At 40.5% G+C, this 19,070-nt stretch overlaps 1 protein-coding gene across 2 annotated transcripts; it reads right to left on the bottom strand.

The window, feature by feature from the left end:
• Nucleotides 1-9,437: 9,437 nt before the first annotated feature.
• Nucleotides 9,438-18,582, bottom strand: LOC103822065 (carboxymethylenebutenolidase homolog). 2 transcript variants are annotated; one of them, XM_009097054.4, is made up of 6 exons: nucleotides 18,353-18,580; nucleotides 14,656-14,869; nucleotides 13,920-14,027; nucleotides 11,907-12,049; nucleotides 11,434-11,525; nucleotides 9,438-9,834 (listed from the first exon to the last, which is right to left on the bottom strand). In XM_009097054.4, the coding sequence occupies exons 2-6, from the start codon at nucleotides 14,859-14,861 to the stop codon at nucleotides 9,655-9,657; spliced, it is 729 nt and encodes a 242-aa protein (XP_009095302.1). In that variant the 5' UTR covers nucleotides 14,862-14,869; nucleotides 18,353-18,580; the 3' UTR covers nucleotides 9,438-9,654. The 2 variants fall into 2 exon arrangements, with proteins under 2 accessions (XP_009095302.1, XP_050827515.1); XM_050971558.1 differs by lacking the exon at nucleotides 13,920-14,027 and having other exon boundaries at nucleotides 18,353-18,582.
• Between the last annotated feature and the right edge of the window lie 488 nt (nucleotides 18,583-19,070).

The raw sequence follows: 19,070 nt of genomic DNA, 5'->3' as shown, positions 1-19,070 counted from the left end.
TGCACACACAGACACAAAAAACAAAATTGAATAAATTAATCAAACACTGAGAATTTTTTTGGCCCTTCATTGCATGGAAGGTTTCTATCCAGACGTAATTTTGATCTTTTTTCCTGAGAAAATAATGTTCTTAAATAACATTGTTACCCATTCCACAGAAATACCTATGAGCATTAGAAAACATTAAATATACCTATAAATGCTTTTTTCAATGACTAAACCACAAAATACATTCTGTGATACAAATCTGAAAAATATTAATACTCTTATAGGTAGTATTTAACCTGTTTTTCCTGGGTTTGGGTACATAATTTGAAACAATACATAGTAAAACAACGCATGAGCTTGTAAAAATTCTGTCCTCATTTCAAAAAATTTACATTTTGCATACAACAAATAGCATTTAACTTAAATCCATCATTGATGGGTTCCATGTGAACCAAGACAATTACATAAAATAGTTGTTTACTGCAGAGCACATGGTGAGGCTTACTTAAGAGCTAGGAAGGAACCAAAACAACAGACGCCTGATGGACTGAGGTCAGCAAAGAACAAGTGAAGGGAAACTGTGTGGGAAGAAGGGGAGCAGTGTTTTACCCATCTGGTGACTGGAAAAAGGGAAGTGCAGTAAGAGTCCACTCAGTACTGAGCTCCTCCTGCATCCCGGGATGCAAACCCCAGCTCAGGATGACCTTGGCTGAAATGTGTCTCATGACCAGCAGCAGTTGTGGCTTACTAGTGGAGGGCAAAGTTTCCTGGTGCAGAAGGGACTCTGGAGGCTGCCATCACTGGGTCACCACCAGGTGTTGCTGTGTGTTCTCCCAATCCCATCCCAGTTGGAAGCAATGGGATCCCTAGGAAACAGCAATCATCTTTCACTTATTAAAATGTCTTTGGCTCTCTCCATCCCCAGACACACCTCATGGATGTTATTGAACATGGTGAAATGACTGGATCATTTTGGCCTAAATCAGACAGAAGTATGTTGCAATCATTTCTTTTTTTTTCATCTTATTTGATAATTTCTATAATTTCTATTAGAAGAAAAACAAAAACAAAACAAACCAACAGTGACATCCAGAGCATAAATGTGTTTGGAAATGTATGGGCAAAACTCTGCAGCCTTTGCATAAGAATCTGTCAGAAACACATAGTGCTCTGAAAGTGAACCTTCCCAAACCCACGCAGAAGAACAGTTTTTCCCACTCAAACTGATATAATAAGGCAAGAATAGCCATCAGGCTTAATATGGTCTCTGAAATGGAGCTCCCATAGCTCCTCACCCCATACTGCACTCGGAAAAATCTGTCTGTTTTCCTCTCAGTAAGCATTGATGCACCAGTTCAGCAGCATCTTGGAAGATTCATACGACTTCTCTTCATTCAGACACTGCTGCCTGTAAACGCTCAGTTCTCCTGAAGCCTTCTTCCCTTGACCACCACATTCTTAATGGTTTGGGTGGAGGGAAAGAAGGTATCCCAAAAACAAGTATGGCAGAGCACGAATCACAGGGGAAATTTGCAAGGTGGTATAGAAAAATACCAATTGATGAGACACTGGGCATTTTTGACAGAGCAGACTCTTGCTGTAACAAAGCAGCATATTGTCAAAGCAGTGATTTGCCAGCATCCTGCACAGAATGAAGACTGTGGGTCCAGTCTCACACTGACAACATTGGTGTTTGGTCACCAGACACACAGACTTCAAACATGGAGCAGAATAGGGAACATCAGGAAAGACAGGGAGCAGACAACAGACCCTTGCATTGTTCCAGTGCATCAGTAAAACCCCAGTGCTTGCAAAGGTAGAGTTTTTTTCTCCAGAGACAGTTTCTCCTCCTTGCAGTTCCACAAGCAGATCTCAGCCACACCACACCTGTCTGCTGACATCTGGCTTCCCTCGTGCTCCATAGGCTCAGGGCATTGAAGGCACCCTCTCTCCAAACTAGACTTCTACAGAATCATGTGGAGGTTTGCCTTTTTATACTGCATGCCTGTTCAAACCCCATATGAATGTCTGTAATGTATAAAGCAAAAATTGTACATTGTATCATATACAGTTGTTGCAAGATTTTTCTGCATTTTGGAATTTAACTGTTGCAGGACATTAACTGAAAATGAATGTGAAAGCTTTGAAGGGGGTAGGAGATTGTATATAATATCCATGTGTGCATATGGACCATTCATATGCACATATTCAATAGCATATTCAAAATGTATGACATTCATTCATATTTCTGCCGATGGAAATTTTTAAAAATCTCATCATATAACTCAGATTTAATTATTTTATTTTAACAAGGCTTACAAAAACAGAATACTTACTTGTGTTTCAGAACGCGCTATTTTTAAAAGCCATCTCACTTTGCTGGGAAAATAAGCAAAATCACTTTTTACTGCATCATGTTTTCAATATCCTACACGTTCTACATGTGCAGTCACTTCTTCTGTCATAAGCAAAGACTGAAGGAAGCATGCTATACTCTACCACACTACACAGCAATCTTCCTCTTTGGGTCTGTATTATGGAAATATATTGTTCGAACCCCCCTGGTAATAGTTTCCTTTCACATATAACAGTTCTAATGTAAGGCTAGAAATCATAAAGAGTGGGATTTCTTGGAAAATAAAAGATTTCTTACATGTATCCATTAGTTGTTAGCATATCAGCCATGTATCTGGTGTTTGGGAGGTGCCGTCCAAATATATCATGAATCACAATCACAGATTTGCCTGTGCTGGCAGGTGGTTTGCAAATGTACACCCTGATGTGCTTAACTTGTACTTCCTGCCCCACAACCCTCATAGTCAAATCTGCCTCCAGTATCACACGGGCAGGGCCTCATTCATCAGCCATCTAGGAATCTGCAGGAAAGCAGAAATGCAAACCAGTTGTTATCTGCAATAAGAGCTATGATTATGAGTCAATCTTCATGCAGTCCTCCCCAGCCCCCTCCAGACACCTAATGATATCCACTTGGTATGGCAAGGTTGGAAGGAAATTCCAGGTGTTTATTGTAAACAGGCTGTTGACATGTTTATGACATAAATATTCATAAATTTCAGGTCAGTCAGCATAACCCATGAGAGTGTTAAGGGCAGAGGAAGGGCTTGTGTCAGTCCACCAACCCTAGCTCTGTGCCTGGAGCAATTCAGCATGTGATAGCTACATTTCCATGTGATGTCCCCACACACCACTTCTCTCATGTGGTCTTACAGTTCCTCCTCACACACTGGCACCTGGTAACCTTTTGCTGTAACTCCTGTGGGACCCCACTGTCATCATGCTGTTTTTCTGACTATCATTCCCTTCAAGCTTTCATTCTGTATGTCCCCTTTCCCTTCCTTTTTAGGGACTCCAAAGCTGCTGCTTCCATGCACTTTGCTGGTCTCTTGTACCTCCTCCATGCATAATCCTTTCCCAGGGAGCCCATCATTAACTGGCATCTCTAAAGGTTCTAATGAGTCTACTGAAGAAGGTAAATCAGCAGAGGGTTTCTTTGCAAAGTTATAAACTGTGCAGTCTGAACTGAGTGGTCAGAGGAATAGATACATACACCAGTGCTGTGCCCATAACACATCCTCATACAGCACAGATACAGAACTTCTCCAGAGGTATGCATTTTAAAGGACAAGCTGGAAACCAGTCCATTTCTCCTCAAGTGAAGAAAGGTTCTGTAGAGTTTATGACCGAGGAGGTCTTCTCAGATGAAATCCTCATGCTCAGTTTGGTTTCTTGTATCTTTCAACAGGAGACAGGCCACTGTAGCATCTTTTTAAAGCAAACTAACATTTGGTGATCCCTCCTCTTCTCCTTCACGGGTATTAAGTCATACAAAGGGCATTTATTTTACCCTAGTCTAAGAAGCTGTTTAATACCTTGCTCTGCTATCTCTCTTCACTGATCAAAATGGAACTGTTTGCTTATTCCCATGTAAATGCATGTACTGGAACAATATTCCTTGGTCTGGCTGGTCCCCTACTAAAGTAAAATGCAGCATGCTGGCAATAAAAATCAAATGTGCTCTTAAACGCTGAACTGTTTTTTGTTACTTATTTTAGTTACTTATCCCATTCTAGATTTTCTGACTAATTAAAATAGATACTCAAATACACTTCCAATAATCCCTCTTCAATTTCTCTGCTACAATTGTAATGCAGTAAATGGTATTAAAAGCAGTTTCAAGGTTAATTTATCACATAAACCCTCTCTAGAAAATAAAACCAAATAGCAAAACAATTTGGGTAAGACCCAGTTTGGGCAGAGTCTTATCTGTGAACTCCTGATATTGCAGCCAGAGCATAACAGCATCTATGCTGTTCTCCCACCCACAGCAATGAGCCTGGGGCTATAGCATCAACACAGAAATACATAACAAGACTCCAAACAGAACTAGTTTGAAATGCTTCTCTGCCTCCTCCTTCATCCATCTATCTATTCTTCCCATTGCTCATCAATCCTTGTCCAGTTTTATTCTATGGCATCAAGGTGGCTACTCCCCATTTTCTCATGCAGCACAGGAGTGCCAGACACAAATCTGTCTCCACAATACTTCATTCTGTAGCAGAGGTTTCTCCTACCTGAGCACTGGTGCTGCTTGGATGGCAGAAATTCAGATTTACCAGCTGCTATTCTTTGAATACTACTTTTCCAGTGATAAATATTTGGGCTGCCCCTCTCAGTTGAGTTCTAGTTTGCCGAGGAATTTTAAAGCGATTTTGCACTATTTGGCCAATTAAGTTTAACAGAGAATTGCAAGGAGATTAACTCAGCATTTTGGCACTAATACCGTTTGCCACAGTTAAAATTTCTTTAAGCAGCTTAATGTAACTCTATTTATACTTGCTTATGTTGGAAAAAGAAAGGTCTTGCTCATCTAGCTGATGATGAGCAAGCATAAAGAGAATACCCTTGGGTTAAAATTCAAATCATGCATCTTCCAACTTATTGGCTTATCAAGCTTTAATGATATCCCAAGGTAATTTGATTTTGCTACATACAGGAGATAAACTGATAAATATTCAGTAGTGTGATGATGCTGTATGACAAACCAGGGTTTTCTCTGAATAACTACAGACTCCTAATGAGGAGATGACATTCTGCCTTTTATCACACCCCAACAGGCTGGTGCCTTGCTGCGTGCAGAGACAACATTCAACAACTTTGCTTGCTACAGCTTCCACTTACTGGGAAGCCAGGTTTCCTCTGACACTGGTGTACTTTTACTGCAGGATTTGACAGGGACCATTCAGAGTGTTGATTACTGTAATTAGAGCCAAAGTCCCTAAAAGTCTTTTTGGTGGCTGTCAAGGAAAGGGGCCCCATCTTGTGGACATTTCCTGGAGCTAGTATGGTCTGGCTGTGAAGCTGTTAACCACGGTGCTGTTAATGCTGAAAACAAGCTGTGATAACCAACTGCAGCACATCTCGCCTAAACCGGAGTTATGTCTGGGCTGAGAAGTGCAAAACCGACCTCATTTCCTTCTCTCAAGGCAAACCTTCCTCCAGTTCCTGTAGGTATGAGGCATCCTGCCTCAATACAGCTTTTAAAGAAAGACCTGAAGGGCACTTTTGCGTACTACCTGCAAACTCTTTACCTGCTCACTGAAGAACGGCAATGAGAAAAGAGGAGGGTGAGCAGAGATGAGGTCAGGGCGTCCACCACCAGTGAGATCAACCAACCAACCAACCCAAGGAACAATTTCTCAGGCACCCCAGAGGCCATGGCGCATGTGGCCACATGCTGTGAGCAGCAGGAGAAGCTGGATGCCCAGAATAGCTGGAGACACCCTGTGCCAGCCCTGATGACCCACGTCTCGGTGCCTTTGGAGAAGAGTACAAGCAGGCTTTCACATCTCTCCTATAAAATCTGTTTACACAACATGTGGCTGCATCCCACACATGCTATCCCACACCCACAACACCTGGATCATAGGGACAAGTGTCAAATAAAGAGGCTCCCCACTGAATGCTATTTTTTAAGAAGATGAGAAGTACTTGGGATAGCAGTTTCTATCCCACTTCCAACAGGTTTTAACACCAATAATGCAACCAGCATTTTTCACTTCAGGACAAACTACAGCAGACACTGCTTTTACAGCTCCCTCAAATTGCTATTTTCAAGACCTTCATCACCCTTGTCCTTTGTCTCCTACAAAAACAACATAGTGTTTGGTGCTGCCTTCACAAAGCCATTCACTTGGAGAATTTTTCCGAGGTTGTGTAGGTACAGGAGTGGTGCCAAAGGCCTGGAGCTCTCCTTGGCACACGTGGAAACATTGTGGGACGGGGGCCTCAATCTTTGGCAACATAAGATACAGCTGTGGGGATATCATCTGGGGACCCAGAGATACCCTCTGGGGACACGGGTAACAGACTTGTACTGAAAGCACCAGGTCAGGTCATCATGGGGATTTTAGGGATCAGGGGAGGTTGAAGGCTGAAGGTGCCCTTGGAACTCACCTTGTCCAATCTCCCATGGGCCAGGACAAGACAACACCACTCAAAGTTTCGCTCACCCTGAAGGTCTTGAACCTCTCCAAAGAGGGAGATTCTGTCACTTCTCTGGGGAGGTTGCCCCATGAAGCATCTCAGAGCTCCATGGTTCATTAGTGCCTGCTGCCTCCTCACCTTCTGCTGTGCCCTCCCAACATGACCTTCTCCACTGCAGCCGTGGAGGGTGAAGATGGAGGCAGCCCCTCAGGCCAGACAATCCCAACTCTCTCACCCTGTCTCCACAGGAAAGGTGCTCCAGCCCTCTTGCCATCTTGGTGGTCCCAAGGTTATTTTGGCCCACAACCTGCTTCTGATGCCTTCCTTCATTCCTGAGAACCATGAAGGCAGCCATTGGCTAGGTCTAGTATGTTATTTATTTGTGTCAACACACTGCCAGCCACCATCTTCCCAGGGCAAGTCAGGAGCATTTCAGGACCTGTGTGGCCTTTTTGCAGCAAATTAAGCCTGCTTAGTCCTAGGACTGTGATCTAGGCATGTCTGTATTGCACCCATTTTTCAGTCATCTCAGGCACATTCATCTCCTTTGCCTTTGGAAAACATTCTGTTCCTAGTTTGTCCGGAAAATTTGAGCATTCATTTTCTATGCTGTCCCTAAGAATTAAAAAGCAAAAGCTAAAGTGCTTGAATGTAGCGAATCTAAAGGAAAACAAATCTAACAATCCCCTGCGTGACTATGGACTAAGTGCAAGTATTACATAAATAATTAATGTCTTCAGTCCTAACTCTTCGCCATGCACAACAAGCCAGTAGACCAGGCTTGTTTATTAGTACTGGAAGAACAAAAGAGTCTCAGTTCCAGCATTTTTTGGATGGCAAAGGAGCAAGTCACAGTGATGATACATGTATTGCACTGTACCTTACAGTGTACATTTTAATGTACAGCAGTGACCTTGATTGTGTAATTTTGTCAGTCCCTGAGTTTAAGAGATAACCACTTGTGTCATGGATTTCAAGGTCCCCAATACAACTGAAAAGAAAAATTACTGTGTTTGCATACCTTAAAATGCCCTTATTTACACACACACACACACACAAAAAAAAAAAAAAATCCGTCTTTCTTCTTCCACCTGAAAACTTATTGACTGCAAAGCTGTACCTCAGACTTGGGAAATAAGCAGCATAGATTCCCTTATTAGTTATGTTCATGGATATAAATATTTTCCATCTGAAGTGGTGCCACAATATAATTTTTGTGACAGTGGCACATGGTTACCCAGAGATAGCTCACCATCTTCACCAAAGATGAAGGCAGCAAATAGTCTTAAGAGACACTTCCCTGGCAAAGCAAGGCAAAGCAAGGCAAGGCAAGGCAACTGCTGACAAATCCGAGCTTTCACTGTCAGTGTTCTATTCCATAAAGGTTCTCCAGATTTCTTATGGCACAGTAGTGATACTTCTTTACACACCCACACAAGATGATTGCATATGGATCAAACTGTGTCTGGCTGTAATAGAAGGTGCAAGGAAAGGGGTACTGCAATGTCAGCTCTTTTGCAAGCAACAGAGTGCTAGAGAAGCTCCTGCTCATGTCAGAAGGAATAATTATCAAAAATCAGGACCTCATACACAGAAATGGCACCTTTCCTGTAATTAAACAGGACCAGCTACTGACATATTGAATAAGGACTCTGAAATAATTAAATGCATTAATACAGCTGGCATGCAACTGTGAGAGACTGAACACTGCTGGAACTAGGAATGGTAGCTATACTTGTTCTTTTATATGTCTTTTTTTGTCTCTTTCTTCTTCTAATTCCCTCTTCTTGGAGTTTTGAATAATTTAAGATTAGAGGGGTTCGTAGTTTGATAAGTTGAATAGACAAGTGAATAACACTTAGTGAGATGTTTTATGTTGATAGAATGCTGCTCTAAACTTTTTGCCAAAGTTCTCTGATTTTCTATAGATGCCAGTGAAGTTTTTTTTATTTTGGCCTCTTGAAAATATCTTGTTGGTATTTCTCCCATGCATCTAACTCAGAGTACATAAAAAAGCCCTTTTAAGAGACTCATCAAGCAAGTATTGTTTACATACTCGGTCTGCTGAGATGTTTGGGCAACCAGCATGCCGTGACCATATAGTTACACTGACAGGATAACAATGTGTGAAGCTGCCAGGCTGCCTGATATCAAAGGGAAAGTCATATCAATGTAGCTTACTAGCCTTAACTTATGGCAACATTAACAAGGTGACAAGGTGAGAAACTGACAAATGCAGAAAATAAAAAGGGTGATGGGTTCCTTAGAGAATGTCTGAGCAGACATTAATTACAAAGTCATTACCAAAGCAATGAAACTCAAAAAATAAACAAAGGTAGAGTGTACATGGGGATGCTTTTTTTTTTTTTTTTTATATTATGTTGTTAGGAGGCTATGAGGGTGATAAAGGGGAAGAACTTGAGAGAGGAACAAGGATATAATGTGAAACAAAAAACTTAATCAGGATTGCATGAGCCCTGTGCCTGATCACCATAATTTCACCATGACGTAAAACCTGCTGTTTCTGCAGCGTTCATGTCTGGATACTTCCACAGGAGAGACTGTTGATGTTTTTCCTTGATGTTGATGAAGGAATACCAGAAATACCCTTCTGAATATTGCCAAGGGAATACCTGGAGGGTGCCACCTAAGAGCATAATTTCTTCCTAACTCCTTAGTATAGCCAAGTGCTTGTTTCCTGCATGGGGAATTCTGCCCAGCAGAAAAAGAAAAATACTTTGTAGGTAATGAAAGAAAATATCTGTATGCAAACCAAGGGTACTTCCATGTGAACCAATGACCACCAATCATCATACCAAAATAAAGCCTGAAATTACTCAAGTAAAGTCATGATGAAGTCATGCTTACTAGCAAAGAAAAAGGGATGAGCACTATCATGAGTATCAAGGTCATAATGTAAAATAATGAAGCAAATAAAATGCAAGAAAACTTCAAAAGACTTTTTAATGCCTAATCATCCTTTAGTCTGACTTTTATTTCACAATCTTCTGTAAATATTGTCAAAAATAATTTAAAGCTATAAATTAAAATGTTCCTATTTTAGTTTATGACAACTTTCAAAATGAGATCAGTTTCCCTTGACTGTTTTCTTCTCTCAAATCAGTCACTGATCTTGAAGCCTAACATTTCTTTCTGCTATTGTCAAACAAACATTTTGATCCAATCAATCATATCCCTTCTAGCTTCTTCAATATAAGGTTTGTCATCAGGTTTCATATCCTCTGGCTTCAGTTGTGCAAACCCATGAACTTGCCCAGGATAAACTTTAATTTTATATGGAACTTTACAATACTGTTTCAGCTTGTCCTCCAACAAGAAGATCTGTTAAAAAAAAAAAAATTCCATTACATTATGGGATTTTTTTAAGTTTGCCAAATTTGCTGTTTCTCATAGAGAAAATGCCTCTTTAGGTATAAGACTGACACTTTTTTTTTAAGTATGGGTGAGTCTAACAGCCTCAACAGTTAAGCAAAGATGGTTTGGTAAATCTCATTGCCATAAAGGAACGGGTGTGTTTCTGGTCAGACTCTCAGCCTTGTAACTTGCACTCGAACTCTGATCTTGAGAGAGCATAGACCCTAAACCTGAGTGACCATCAGTCTAAAACATTTTGATAGACTTAGTAACAGCATTTCAGAAAACATGGAGGGCTTTTTTTTCCTTTTGTTAACTGAACAACCAAAAGACATTGCTATTGCACAATGTTTGGTGATTAGTTTGCAGACAAAGTACTAACAACGTGTTCATGTACCCATATACATTTGCTGGTACACTTTGTGCTTTTTTCCACTAAAAGTCAGAAAATAGAAGAATGAGCACTTATTTGCCCTGAAAGCTTACTTCTACCCATTGTGCAGATTAGAGAAAGTATTGTAATTTATTTCAGGGTTTTTTGTTGGTTTGGTTTGGGGTTTTTTCATGCAGCCCTTTTTTTCAATACAGAAAATGATGTATTTGAGGGTTGTTTTTTGTTTAATGCAGGAATTTTTACTGGTACAGTCTGCACAGAAAGAAAGCTTCAGGAGAAAAGGGAGTGATTTCAGTAACACATGACATAAAAAATGCATTTGCCAAAATTGTGCCCCGGGGAGAAAAGCATGTTCACCATAAAATGAGGACAGAGGGTGAAGGATTTGTTTTCCTCTGCAGAGGAGACACATATGAGGTAGAGATGAATATGCTGACTAAAGCAGTTAGAAGTAAATATTGCATGACTTCTGCATTCCCAGAGCACACTGCTGGTTCTCCAGTCAGACCCTACCCTAAAGCCAAGCTGTGCTGCAGGTGGTATGTTATCCTTGTCACTGAAGAAAAAGAATTTATGCACAGAAGAGGGCACCAGTTTCCTACCCATATATTTATCCAGCCTCTGACATATGGTTACAGAAGGGGTTATATCAGAACATAGATGGCAGCCAGGAGTCAAAACATTCGAGTCTATGAGTTGTTGTTGTCTCAGCTAAAGTTCATGCCCACTTTTTTGACACAGGTAATTTTGAATTCTTGTAGCAAAAGCATTTATTCATGGCTCCCCATCATCAGAAAGTTCAGTTATTAAGCTGAAAAGACTTCTTTTTTTCCATTCAGTGTCCAAATTCAGTGGTTTAGCTACCTGATTTCTCACCCATCACAGTAGTATACAAGTTTTTGAGATGCTTGGCTCATACTAAGTTGGATATCCCTGCCCAATTTCACACTCTGCTTATCTAACCACTCAGAGACTGATGACTGTTCTTTACTGTATTTCTTACCTCAAAAAAGAAGCTTTGAATCACCTAAACAAGATAGAGGGGAAGTTGAACTATAAACAGAACCATCCAACCTGTCTATTTTTTGTATGTGAAAATAGTTTCTAACAAGGATTTCTGTGTAGAATAAATGAACGATGGGAAAAAAAGTCTTTCCAGAACAACATCTTACCTGATCCAAAGAAATGGTGTGGTCTTTCTCACCAAAAATGAAAAATGTGGGATTTAGTAAACTGTATCTTTCTTCAGAGTCTCTAACTATTCCTGTAATGTTTTGAGAAACAGTCCATTAGTGAGGTTAGCATTACTGCGAGATAAATGGCAAATCAAAAGAGACCATTTCTATTTAGATTTAAACATTAGGTACATTACTTAGATCAGGACATTGGCTATGTGGATGGAGAATAAGCATTTGGAAAGCATCTTTCCCTGCTCTCCTAAAACAAGGAATTAATTTTTTTGTTTGTTTACAGTATCCTTAATATTTTTATACCAATATAGCTTATGGCTGAAATAACCATAATTAAAATCTACAACTCACCTTTGAGTTGAGTATTTCTAGAAATTGTTACAAAGCAATAAGTAGAATTACAAACAATGCACAGTCATGTGAACCCAAGTAAGTTTTCATGTGTTCTACACTACCATAGAGGGACACCCCAGCGGCTAATTGAGGATTTTTCAGCATCAAGTGATGTACTGCCATTCCACCCCAGGAAAACCCAACGATACCAATCTTCTTTGCACCGCACTGTTCCTTTAGATACTTCAAGACAACATCAGCTTCCCTAAGACATATAAAGAAAAGTAAACTAAGGAATCTATTGCAGAGCCAATACTTGACAATTTAAGAAGTAAATTAAAAGACATACATGGTATTTTTTCTGTGTCTGCACCTTCAATTGTTTAAAACAGAGATTACTTTAAAAAGCACATTTCAGGCTAGAGCAGTGGCTTCTATTATTAAATGAGAGGTAACATCTCTGGTCCTAGTTTAAAGAAGTACAGGTGTAGGCACTTAAATACTTACCTGAATTGTCACCTGCTCCTTTGTTTTCAAAATTAGTAAATTTTTATTTGAATCACTTTGTCTAGGACAGGACAACTAAAGACAAGACATATCTGCAAGTAGAACAATATCTTGCATTATGGACTGTAGGAGTAGATAAGCTTCATTGTACTATCTCTACAGAGCTCACCTATTTAGATAAAGATTTTTCCTGTCATTCTTGTTATATGAGCTAATACTAAAATATCTTACCAAACCTACGTGCAAGAATGTTACGCTAAAATGACATTAACTCAAATTACATTGTCAGTAACTACAATGTTTAAAAAATAACTTTTTCATGAGGTGCAATGAAAAAAAACCATGAAGAATATTTTCATTGTAGATAAGAACAAGCAAGTTTTTTAAAAATTGCTGACCTCTGAGGTCTCAATAATTTTATCTTCTTCATTACCTAAAGAGTTTTAAATTAAGCTTAAATGGAGAGTTCATAAACTATTAACTGCATTTTCGAATATTAGGTAGAGTTGTGTGGTCATTCAGGTTTGGTTAGGCTGACCAAAAAAACCCCAGTGTGACAGTGACATGAAGAGGACATTGTGTCCTGGGCCTCTGGCCATGCTCTCTCAGATTTGGTTTCTCTCTCAGAAAGGATACTAAGAAAGCCATGGATATGTTGGGTTCCATGCTCTCTAAAAGACCAATGGATCTGAACTGGAATGTTCATCTACAAGTGATCCCTCAGAAGACATCAAAGGCATGTCCTGAGATCTTAATTTTTTAAGACAGTGCCCATATATCTGCTCCTCTTTGGAGGGGGATTTTTTATAGTTGTTAGTAATTTGTGTCTTAAAAAATTTGGTCACAGCTTCTGAATTTTATTGTCAAAATCTTTGCTGAGAGACATTGAAGATAGACTGGCTGCTGAATGTCTGGACAGGGTCAGAAGAATACTTGTGGCTTGCAGGATGGTAGCTGAGTAATAGGGTGTCACCATTGCCTCCCTATCATCTGAAGTGTTGAGCTGTGGTGAGAGATGCTGAAGAAACAGCAATGCCTCCCATAATTCAGGGAAACCTTGTTACAGGCACTGTTAAGTTATACAGATAATGATCCCTCTATTTCACAGTGAAAAAAACAGCACAGTTGATCAGATGTGTCTTGGGTTTTGGTCAGTCTAGCAAATTTTTATGTAGTGCTGCTCAGGAGAATCTCATTCGTATCCATCATAATCTGCAAGGCAGAAAGCAAGATGGGCATGTGACAGCTGGCAGATAACATCTGCAGTTGTAGAAGAATTTTCCTCTTTATCTTGAGGAACTGAGGGCAGAATCAGCACTAGTGGGTGAGAGTGCTGGGTATTTTGTAGCCTGTGAAACACTGTGAGACTTTGTGGCCTGCATAAAATAGTCGGAAAAGGGCTCAGGAACACAAGATGGGGACAATAAGCAGAGTGATGGGCAGAACAGATGATCCTTTTCAAATCCCAGCCAAGACAGTGCCCAGAACCACAGAAGAATCATCCAGAAGAAGAAACTGTGGTTGGGCAGCAGCTTGCCCTGCTGTGAGGTGCCATTTCTAACATTTCACATAAATTCTCTTTGTTTGCTAGATGCTTCCTAAAGTTCAAGTACAAATATGTATCTTACTTGTCTACTTTCATAGGATCATGATTTTTCATCCAGTCAGGAAAGTCAGCCCAATGATCAGTAGATGTCCAGGGTTTTGTCCCCTTGAAGAAGTCTGGGCAAATGGTTCTGTGTGAGATATGGAATTCAGTCAATTTTCATTAAAACTGTGCATATCTAAAAGTCTCTTAATATCTTCTAGTCCAGGGTACATGTCTACATGATCACTGTCTCAGTCATGTTTTACTTGTCCTGTTCTGGTAATCAGCTAGCTAAAAGTAAATGTCTTTGTATGGAAAACAAAGACACAAATTGTTTCCTTATTATTTTCTTAGACACACTTAGTACAAAAATAAGGGGATTAAACAAACCTCCTGATTCCATATAAACACATATATACCTCTTTGCTGTTACCAGGTAAAGCAAATGTTCAAAAGGTTTGGTTCTGAAAAGCTTATACAACTTAAAACAGATACCACTGTTTCTCTTTGGACAACCCATGATGCTTCATAAGCACAAGCACAGGCACTTCAAGACTCCTTGTGCCCTTGTGCTCAGCTAGCCATTTTTTCCTGAGTCAGTTTTAGCATCTTTGGTGGCTCCATGGAAATATTTTGTCCATTTTCTTTTGTATTGGCTCAGACTGAAGTGGTATGGTTGTCTTATGTCTGTTGGAAACATAATATGCTATGCCTAGCATTGGGCTTGGTGGTCTATCAGTGCATTTAAGGGGAAGGTAGGAAAGAAAGTTGCTTACATATATCCATGACCTGCTATCAAATCGACTATGTATCTAATGTCTGGGAACTGCCATCCAAACACATCATGAGCCACAATCACAGCTTTGTCCGTGGAAAAAGATGGTCTACAAACATATGCCTTAAGGTAATCAATTTGTACTTCATGGCCAAGGCACCCATAGTGAGACCTTTCTCCAGTATTATATAGAAAAGGATCAGCCATTTGAAAACCTAAAAAAAAAAAAAAAAAAAAAAAGAAGAAGAAGAAGAACATAGCAAGAATGTAAAAATAATTTGTTAACAAAAATCATTTAGGGCAAAAAGGCAAATATGATCTTCCAAAAGTAGTTTAACAACTTCTGTAAATAACATTGACATCCTTCTATGAAGAAAGTAGAAACAAGCAAAAGTAATGTTCCAGTGCAGAATGCCTCTTCGTCTACTATGTTATTAAGCTGAGAATAAAGAGAAATACAAAAATCAAAGTTATCAAACTACAGACAACCTGGACATGTAGGTCTTGACACTCATGTCACATTTGTTTTGCTGCCAGGTGGCTTTGTCAGCGCTGGTGTGAAGCATTATGGCTTCCCATGTCACTGTCTCCTGAGGCGTGGGGCCATCACCCGTGTCCTCATGGGGAATCCTGTGCTGGTTCCTCTGAACTGTTTGCAAGGACCACAGCACTCAACTGCTGCATTGAAGTGTTCAGTGCTTCTCTTGGTGCTGGTGCCTGGTAGCTCATCTGTGCTTTCTGTGGCAGCATCACAGCTCTTCTGAGAGCAGGAGTACAGGGCACAGTTAGTGAAAGGCTGCAGTATGGATTTGTAAACTAGATTCCAGTGCCATGTGCCCCTATGCCCTTGAGAGGGATTGCAAGAAAACAAGCTTATGTGCAAGCCTCATTCAGAATATTTGAGTATATGGTTTTGTCCCTTCTGCAAAAGTAGCAATTAGAGACAATGAGCCAGTAGATGTACTAGACAGATTAAAGTCAAAAGTTGCTCTGACTCTCTGTGTCAGGAGCTTGGAATGGACTCTGTGCGAGAAGTAGATTGTGATCCTGTAATTAAAAGTGGTGTTACAATGCATCTGTACAAGGAACCCAATTAAGTCTGCAGGGGCAGTGATAATAGTAGCACTTCCTAGCCATATACTGACTTTGTACTGACTTTGAGACTGTCCTTGGGCGTGCAGTACACAGGCACCTACACTATGACTGTCTCCACTTCATCATTTCTACATCAACTTATTATTTTAGTTTGCGTTGTAACGTGTACTTCATAAAACTATCTAATCTTCATGGAAGGGCAGCAAATTCCCCCAAAAATACATGCCTTCCTCAGCCCTCCATTAACAAGAGCAGCAGAGGGCTATATTTCACAGAGCAATGGGGAATTTTGCCTAGGCAATGCAGGCACATTTGGAACCATGTACAGACAGACTGAAGAACAGAGTTGATGCCACAGAGACTCACCACTTGCTTATGCCCTGCACAACACTTCCCAGTTTGCATGATTCACTCTGGCACAATAAAAGGATCCATATTTTATATGCATTTAGACTGCTTTATACCCAAGATAACCCAAATTTTATATGCATTTAAACTTATTAAATGCTCCTTAATGCATAGTGCAGAGACAATGTTCTTCCCCATCCTCTCCCAAGCCTGGGGCTGCTGTCATCAGATCTGGCAGGGCCAGCACTGAGTTTGAGCAAATATGCTTGATTACAACCATAACCCTGGCTAATAGTGGTGTAGACATACAAGAACTGGGCAGACATGGCTTTACTACTCTAATCAAGCTCTTTCAGATAAATCCACGAGATGGATGATCTTTCATCATCAGTAATCCCCTGTGCTGATAAATGAGAATTGATTACATGTGTAATTTTCATCCCACCTTTCTCAACATCTGTCAGGCTTGGTTCTAGGAAGCACGAAGTAGCCTAATCTTCAGGATTAAGACCTCCATTGTTTTGGCATTATATGAAAGTGGAAGGTGTGTCACACATGGGAGATTATCTCCTAGTTTAAGCCCCCCCATAATTCCTGAAATGCCTGAAAATGCTTGAGAGAGGTCTGTTCATACAAAAGTGCTTCCTACCTCTCTTTTTTATAACCTAAGGTGAATGAGCTGGTTGAAGTACAGGAGGCTGCTTGGAGAAGCTGCAGGCAATCCCAAAGATAGCTAACACTGCTGCCTTCTGAGATAGCAGCCACAGTCTTACTCCACTGTGGTATTTTGCTGTGAAGGACACAACCTGTGTCCCCTTCAAGGAAGTGTTGCTTAGGAGGCACTAAGCTGTGCAATAGTTGTGAACCAGCCTACTCCCTCTCCATTGGTTGCTTCCCAGAAACCATTTCTTTGGCCTGTGCTGACTGAGGCCGGGCCAGCTGGCTCCTTTCCAGGCACTAGGCAGCAGAGAACGTTAGTAAATAGTCAGCCACACCTGAACTGCTTAGAAGTTTGATGGGATCCTGTTCAGTCAGAAGATTTATTTACTCCCGCCTGCTTTGTCCCACGCAATGTGGTGTGGCAAAGCAACACGCCAGGATATTTCCTACTTTTCCAGTCTCACCTCATTCCCTCTTCCCACCAATTTCATCCATTACACTTTTCCTTTTCCTGCTTTCCCCATGGCACAGCTCCAAGCCAGCAGCATCTCGCCTTTATGTCCCGCTCCTCATCACTGTGCTGCAGCACAGAGGAGGTGCAGGGTCTGCTGGGAACAGGGGGAAAAGTTACTGCTGCTCATGGGGGAAACCACAGATATTGATGAGTCTTGTGATATCCTACTGCTCCTTAAGAGAAAGGCTTCTTACACCTTCTCCTTCTCTCCTGTGGTCCTGCCCTTCCTTGGGTGTCTTGGTATCACTCAGCTTTCATGCAAGTGACTTAAAAACTGAGGAGAGTTATTGACACAACACAAAGGTGGGCTCCACAAAAGGTGGTACGACAGACCCAAACTACTGCATTTTTAGGAGCAGCAAATTACATGGTTACATTCTGCTGAGTCTTAGTTTTCGTCAGGAAAAAGCAAATCTCTACTTGAAAAGTGAGGTTAAAAATATTTTTTAAAACAATCAGGTTAAACAGAGGCAAAGATTCTGCTAAGGACAATCTCCACTTCTCAGAAAGTGAGTATGAGCACGTGATCTCAAAGTGCTGTGCTGTTTGGCAGGACCTTGAACTATTGATGCCAAGATGTGACATCTCTGCCCTTTTCCCGGGTCGAGTGATAACATTTTAAGCTACAGCAGCATTTCATTTCAATGCTAAGAGCTCAGTGGACCAAACCAGGAAAAGAATGGAAATTCATTACCATAAGGGTGAAAAAATATTATAGTCCTTTAATGTGAACTTGATACTTGATGTACATAAATTATCAGTGTCCTCAGAACTCTTGCTGTACCACAGTTTGTAGCAAAGACTCAAAATGAAATTTAGTCTTTCCCAAAGTTGACAGCCTTTATCTTCATCTAATCTGCCCCTTGATACTTGTCTTTGTGCATTTTTTACTGAAAACAAAATAATAGTCTCTCTTTAAAGGAGTAGGTTTTGTTAATTTTGCTTCATTTGTTTCATGCCTTTTCAAAGAGCTATATCAACTTGCTTAGCAATATCAGATTTTCCCTTTCAGCACAGATAAAAGTAGTTATGCTTTTCTGCTGTCAATTCAGTCTGCATGGACCAGTTTGCCCTCACATACCTGGAGTGCAGGATCCTGTTTCAGCCCAGCTCACTTCTTCTGCTCAGTGAGACAGCAGCTAGATTTCTCTAAACAGAAAAAGAAGAAAACCAGTTCTTGCTGACAGTTTTGCTCCTGGTGCTTCCCATCCAGTTTTCAGGTGCTCTTCAACTCTTCTGCAGATTTTGGGATTGGGAAGTGAGGAGGAGAGGCTTCACTCAAGAGTCATCCCGAACGGAAGGGGTGGGGACAGATCATGCAGAGAGGCAGTCTGCAGCAGGCTCCACATCATTGCCTTTACTCCACCTTTCATTTATTTTTTATCTAAGGAGTTTAGAAGGAAAGATGCACCCAAACACTGTAATACACTATGATGTGTGTGATGCAGACATTGAAGACACTGCAAAGGTTTTAGACTTCAGTATTGATAACTGAGACATTTAGCATCCGTGGTGTGTTTGCTGATGCGTTTTCTTGAAGAATATTCATATGCTTTCTTGACTATAATAAATGTCATTAATGAAATTTGAGGTGAATTAAGATGAATCTGTCCTGGTAAACTTGCAGGTTAAAAAACTTACTAAGTCTCCCTAGCACACACATTCAACATATTACAACCACACCCATACGTATTCTCAACAAGTTGAAAAGTGTTCCAGGTTATTTGTGATTAGACTTGCATTTGACAAGCGAGAAAGGCTGGAGTCTGTGGTGCCTCACTGAAATTTTCCATTCCTAT

The sequence above is a fragment of the Serinus canaria genome, chromosome 2 (genome assembly GCF_022539315.1).
Source record: "Serinus canaria isolate serCan28SL12 chromosome 2, serCan2020, whole genome shotgun sequence".
Lineage (NCBI taxonomy): Eukaryota > Metazoa > Chordata > Aves > Passeriformes > Fringillidae > Serinus > Serinus canaria.
The sequence above is the reverse complement of the archived record's forward strand: the minus strand, read 5'-3'. Positions and strand labels throughout refer to the sequence as shown.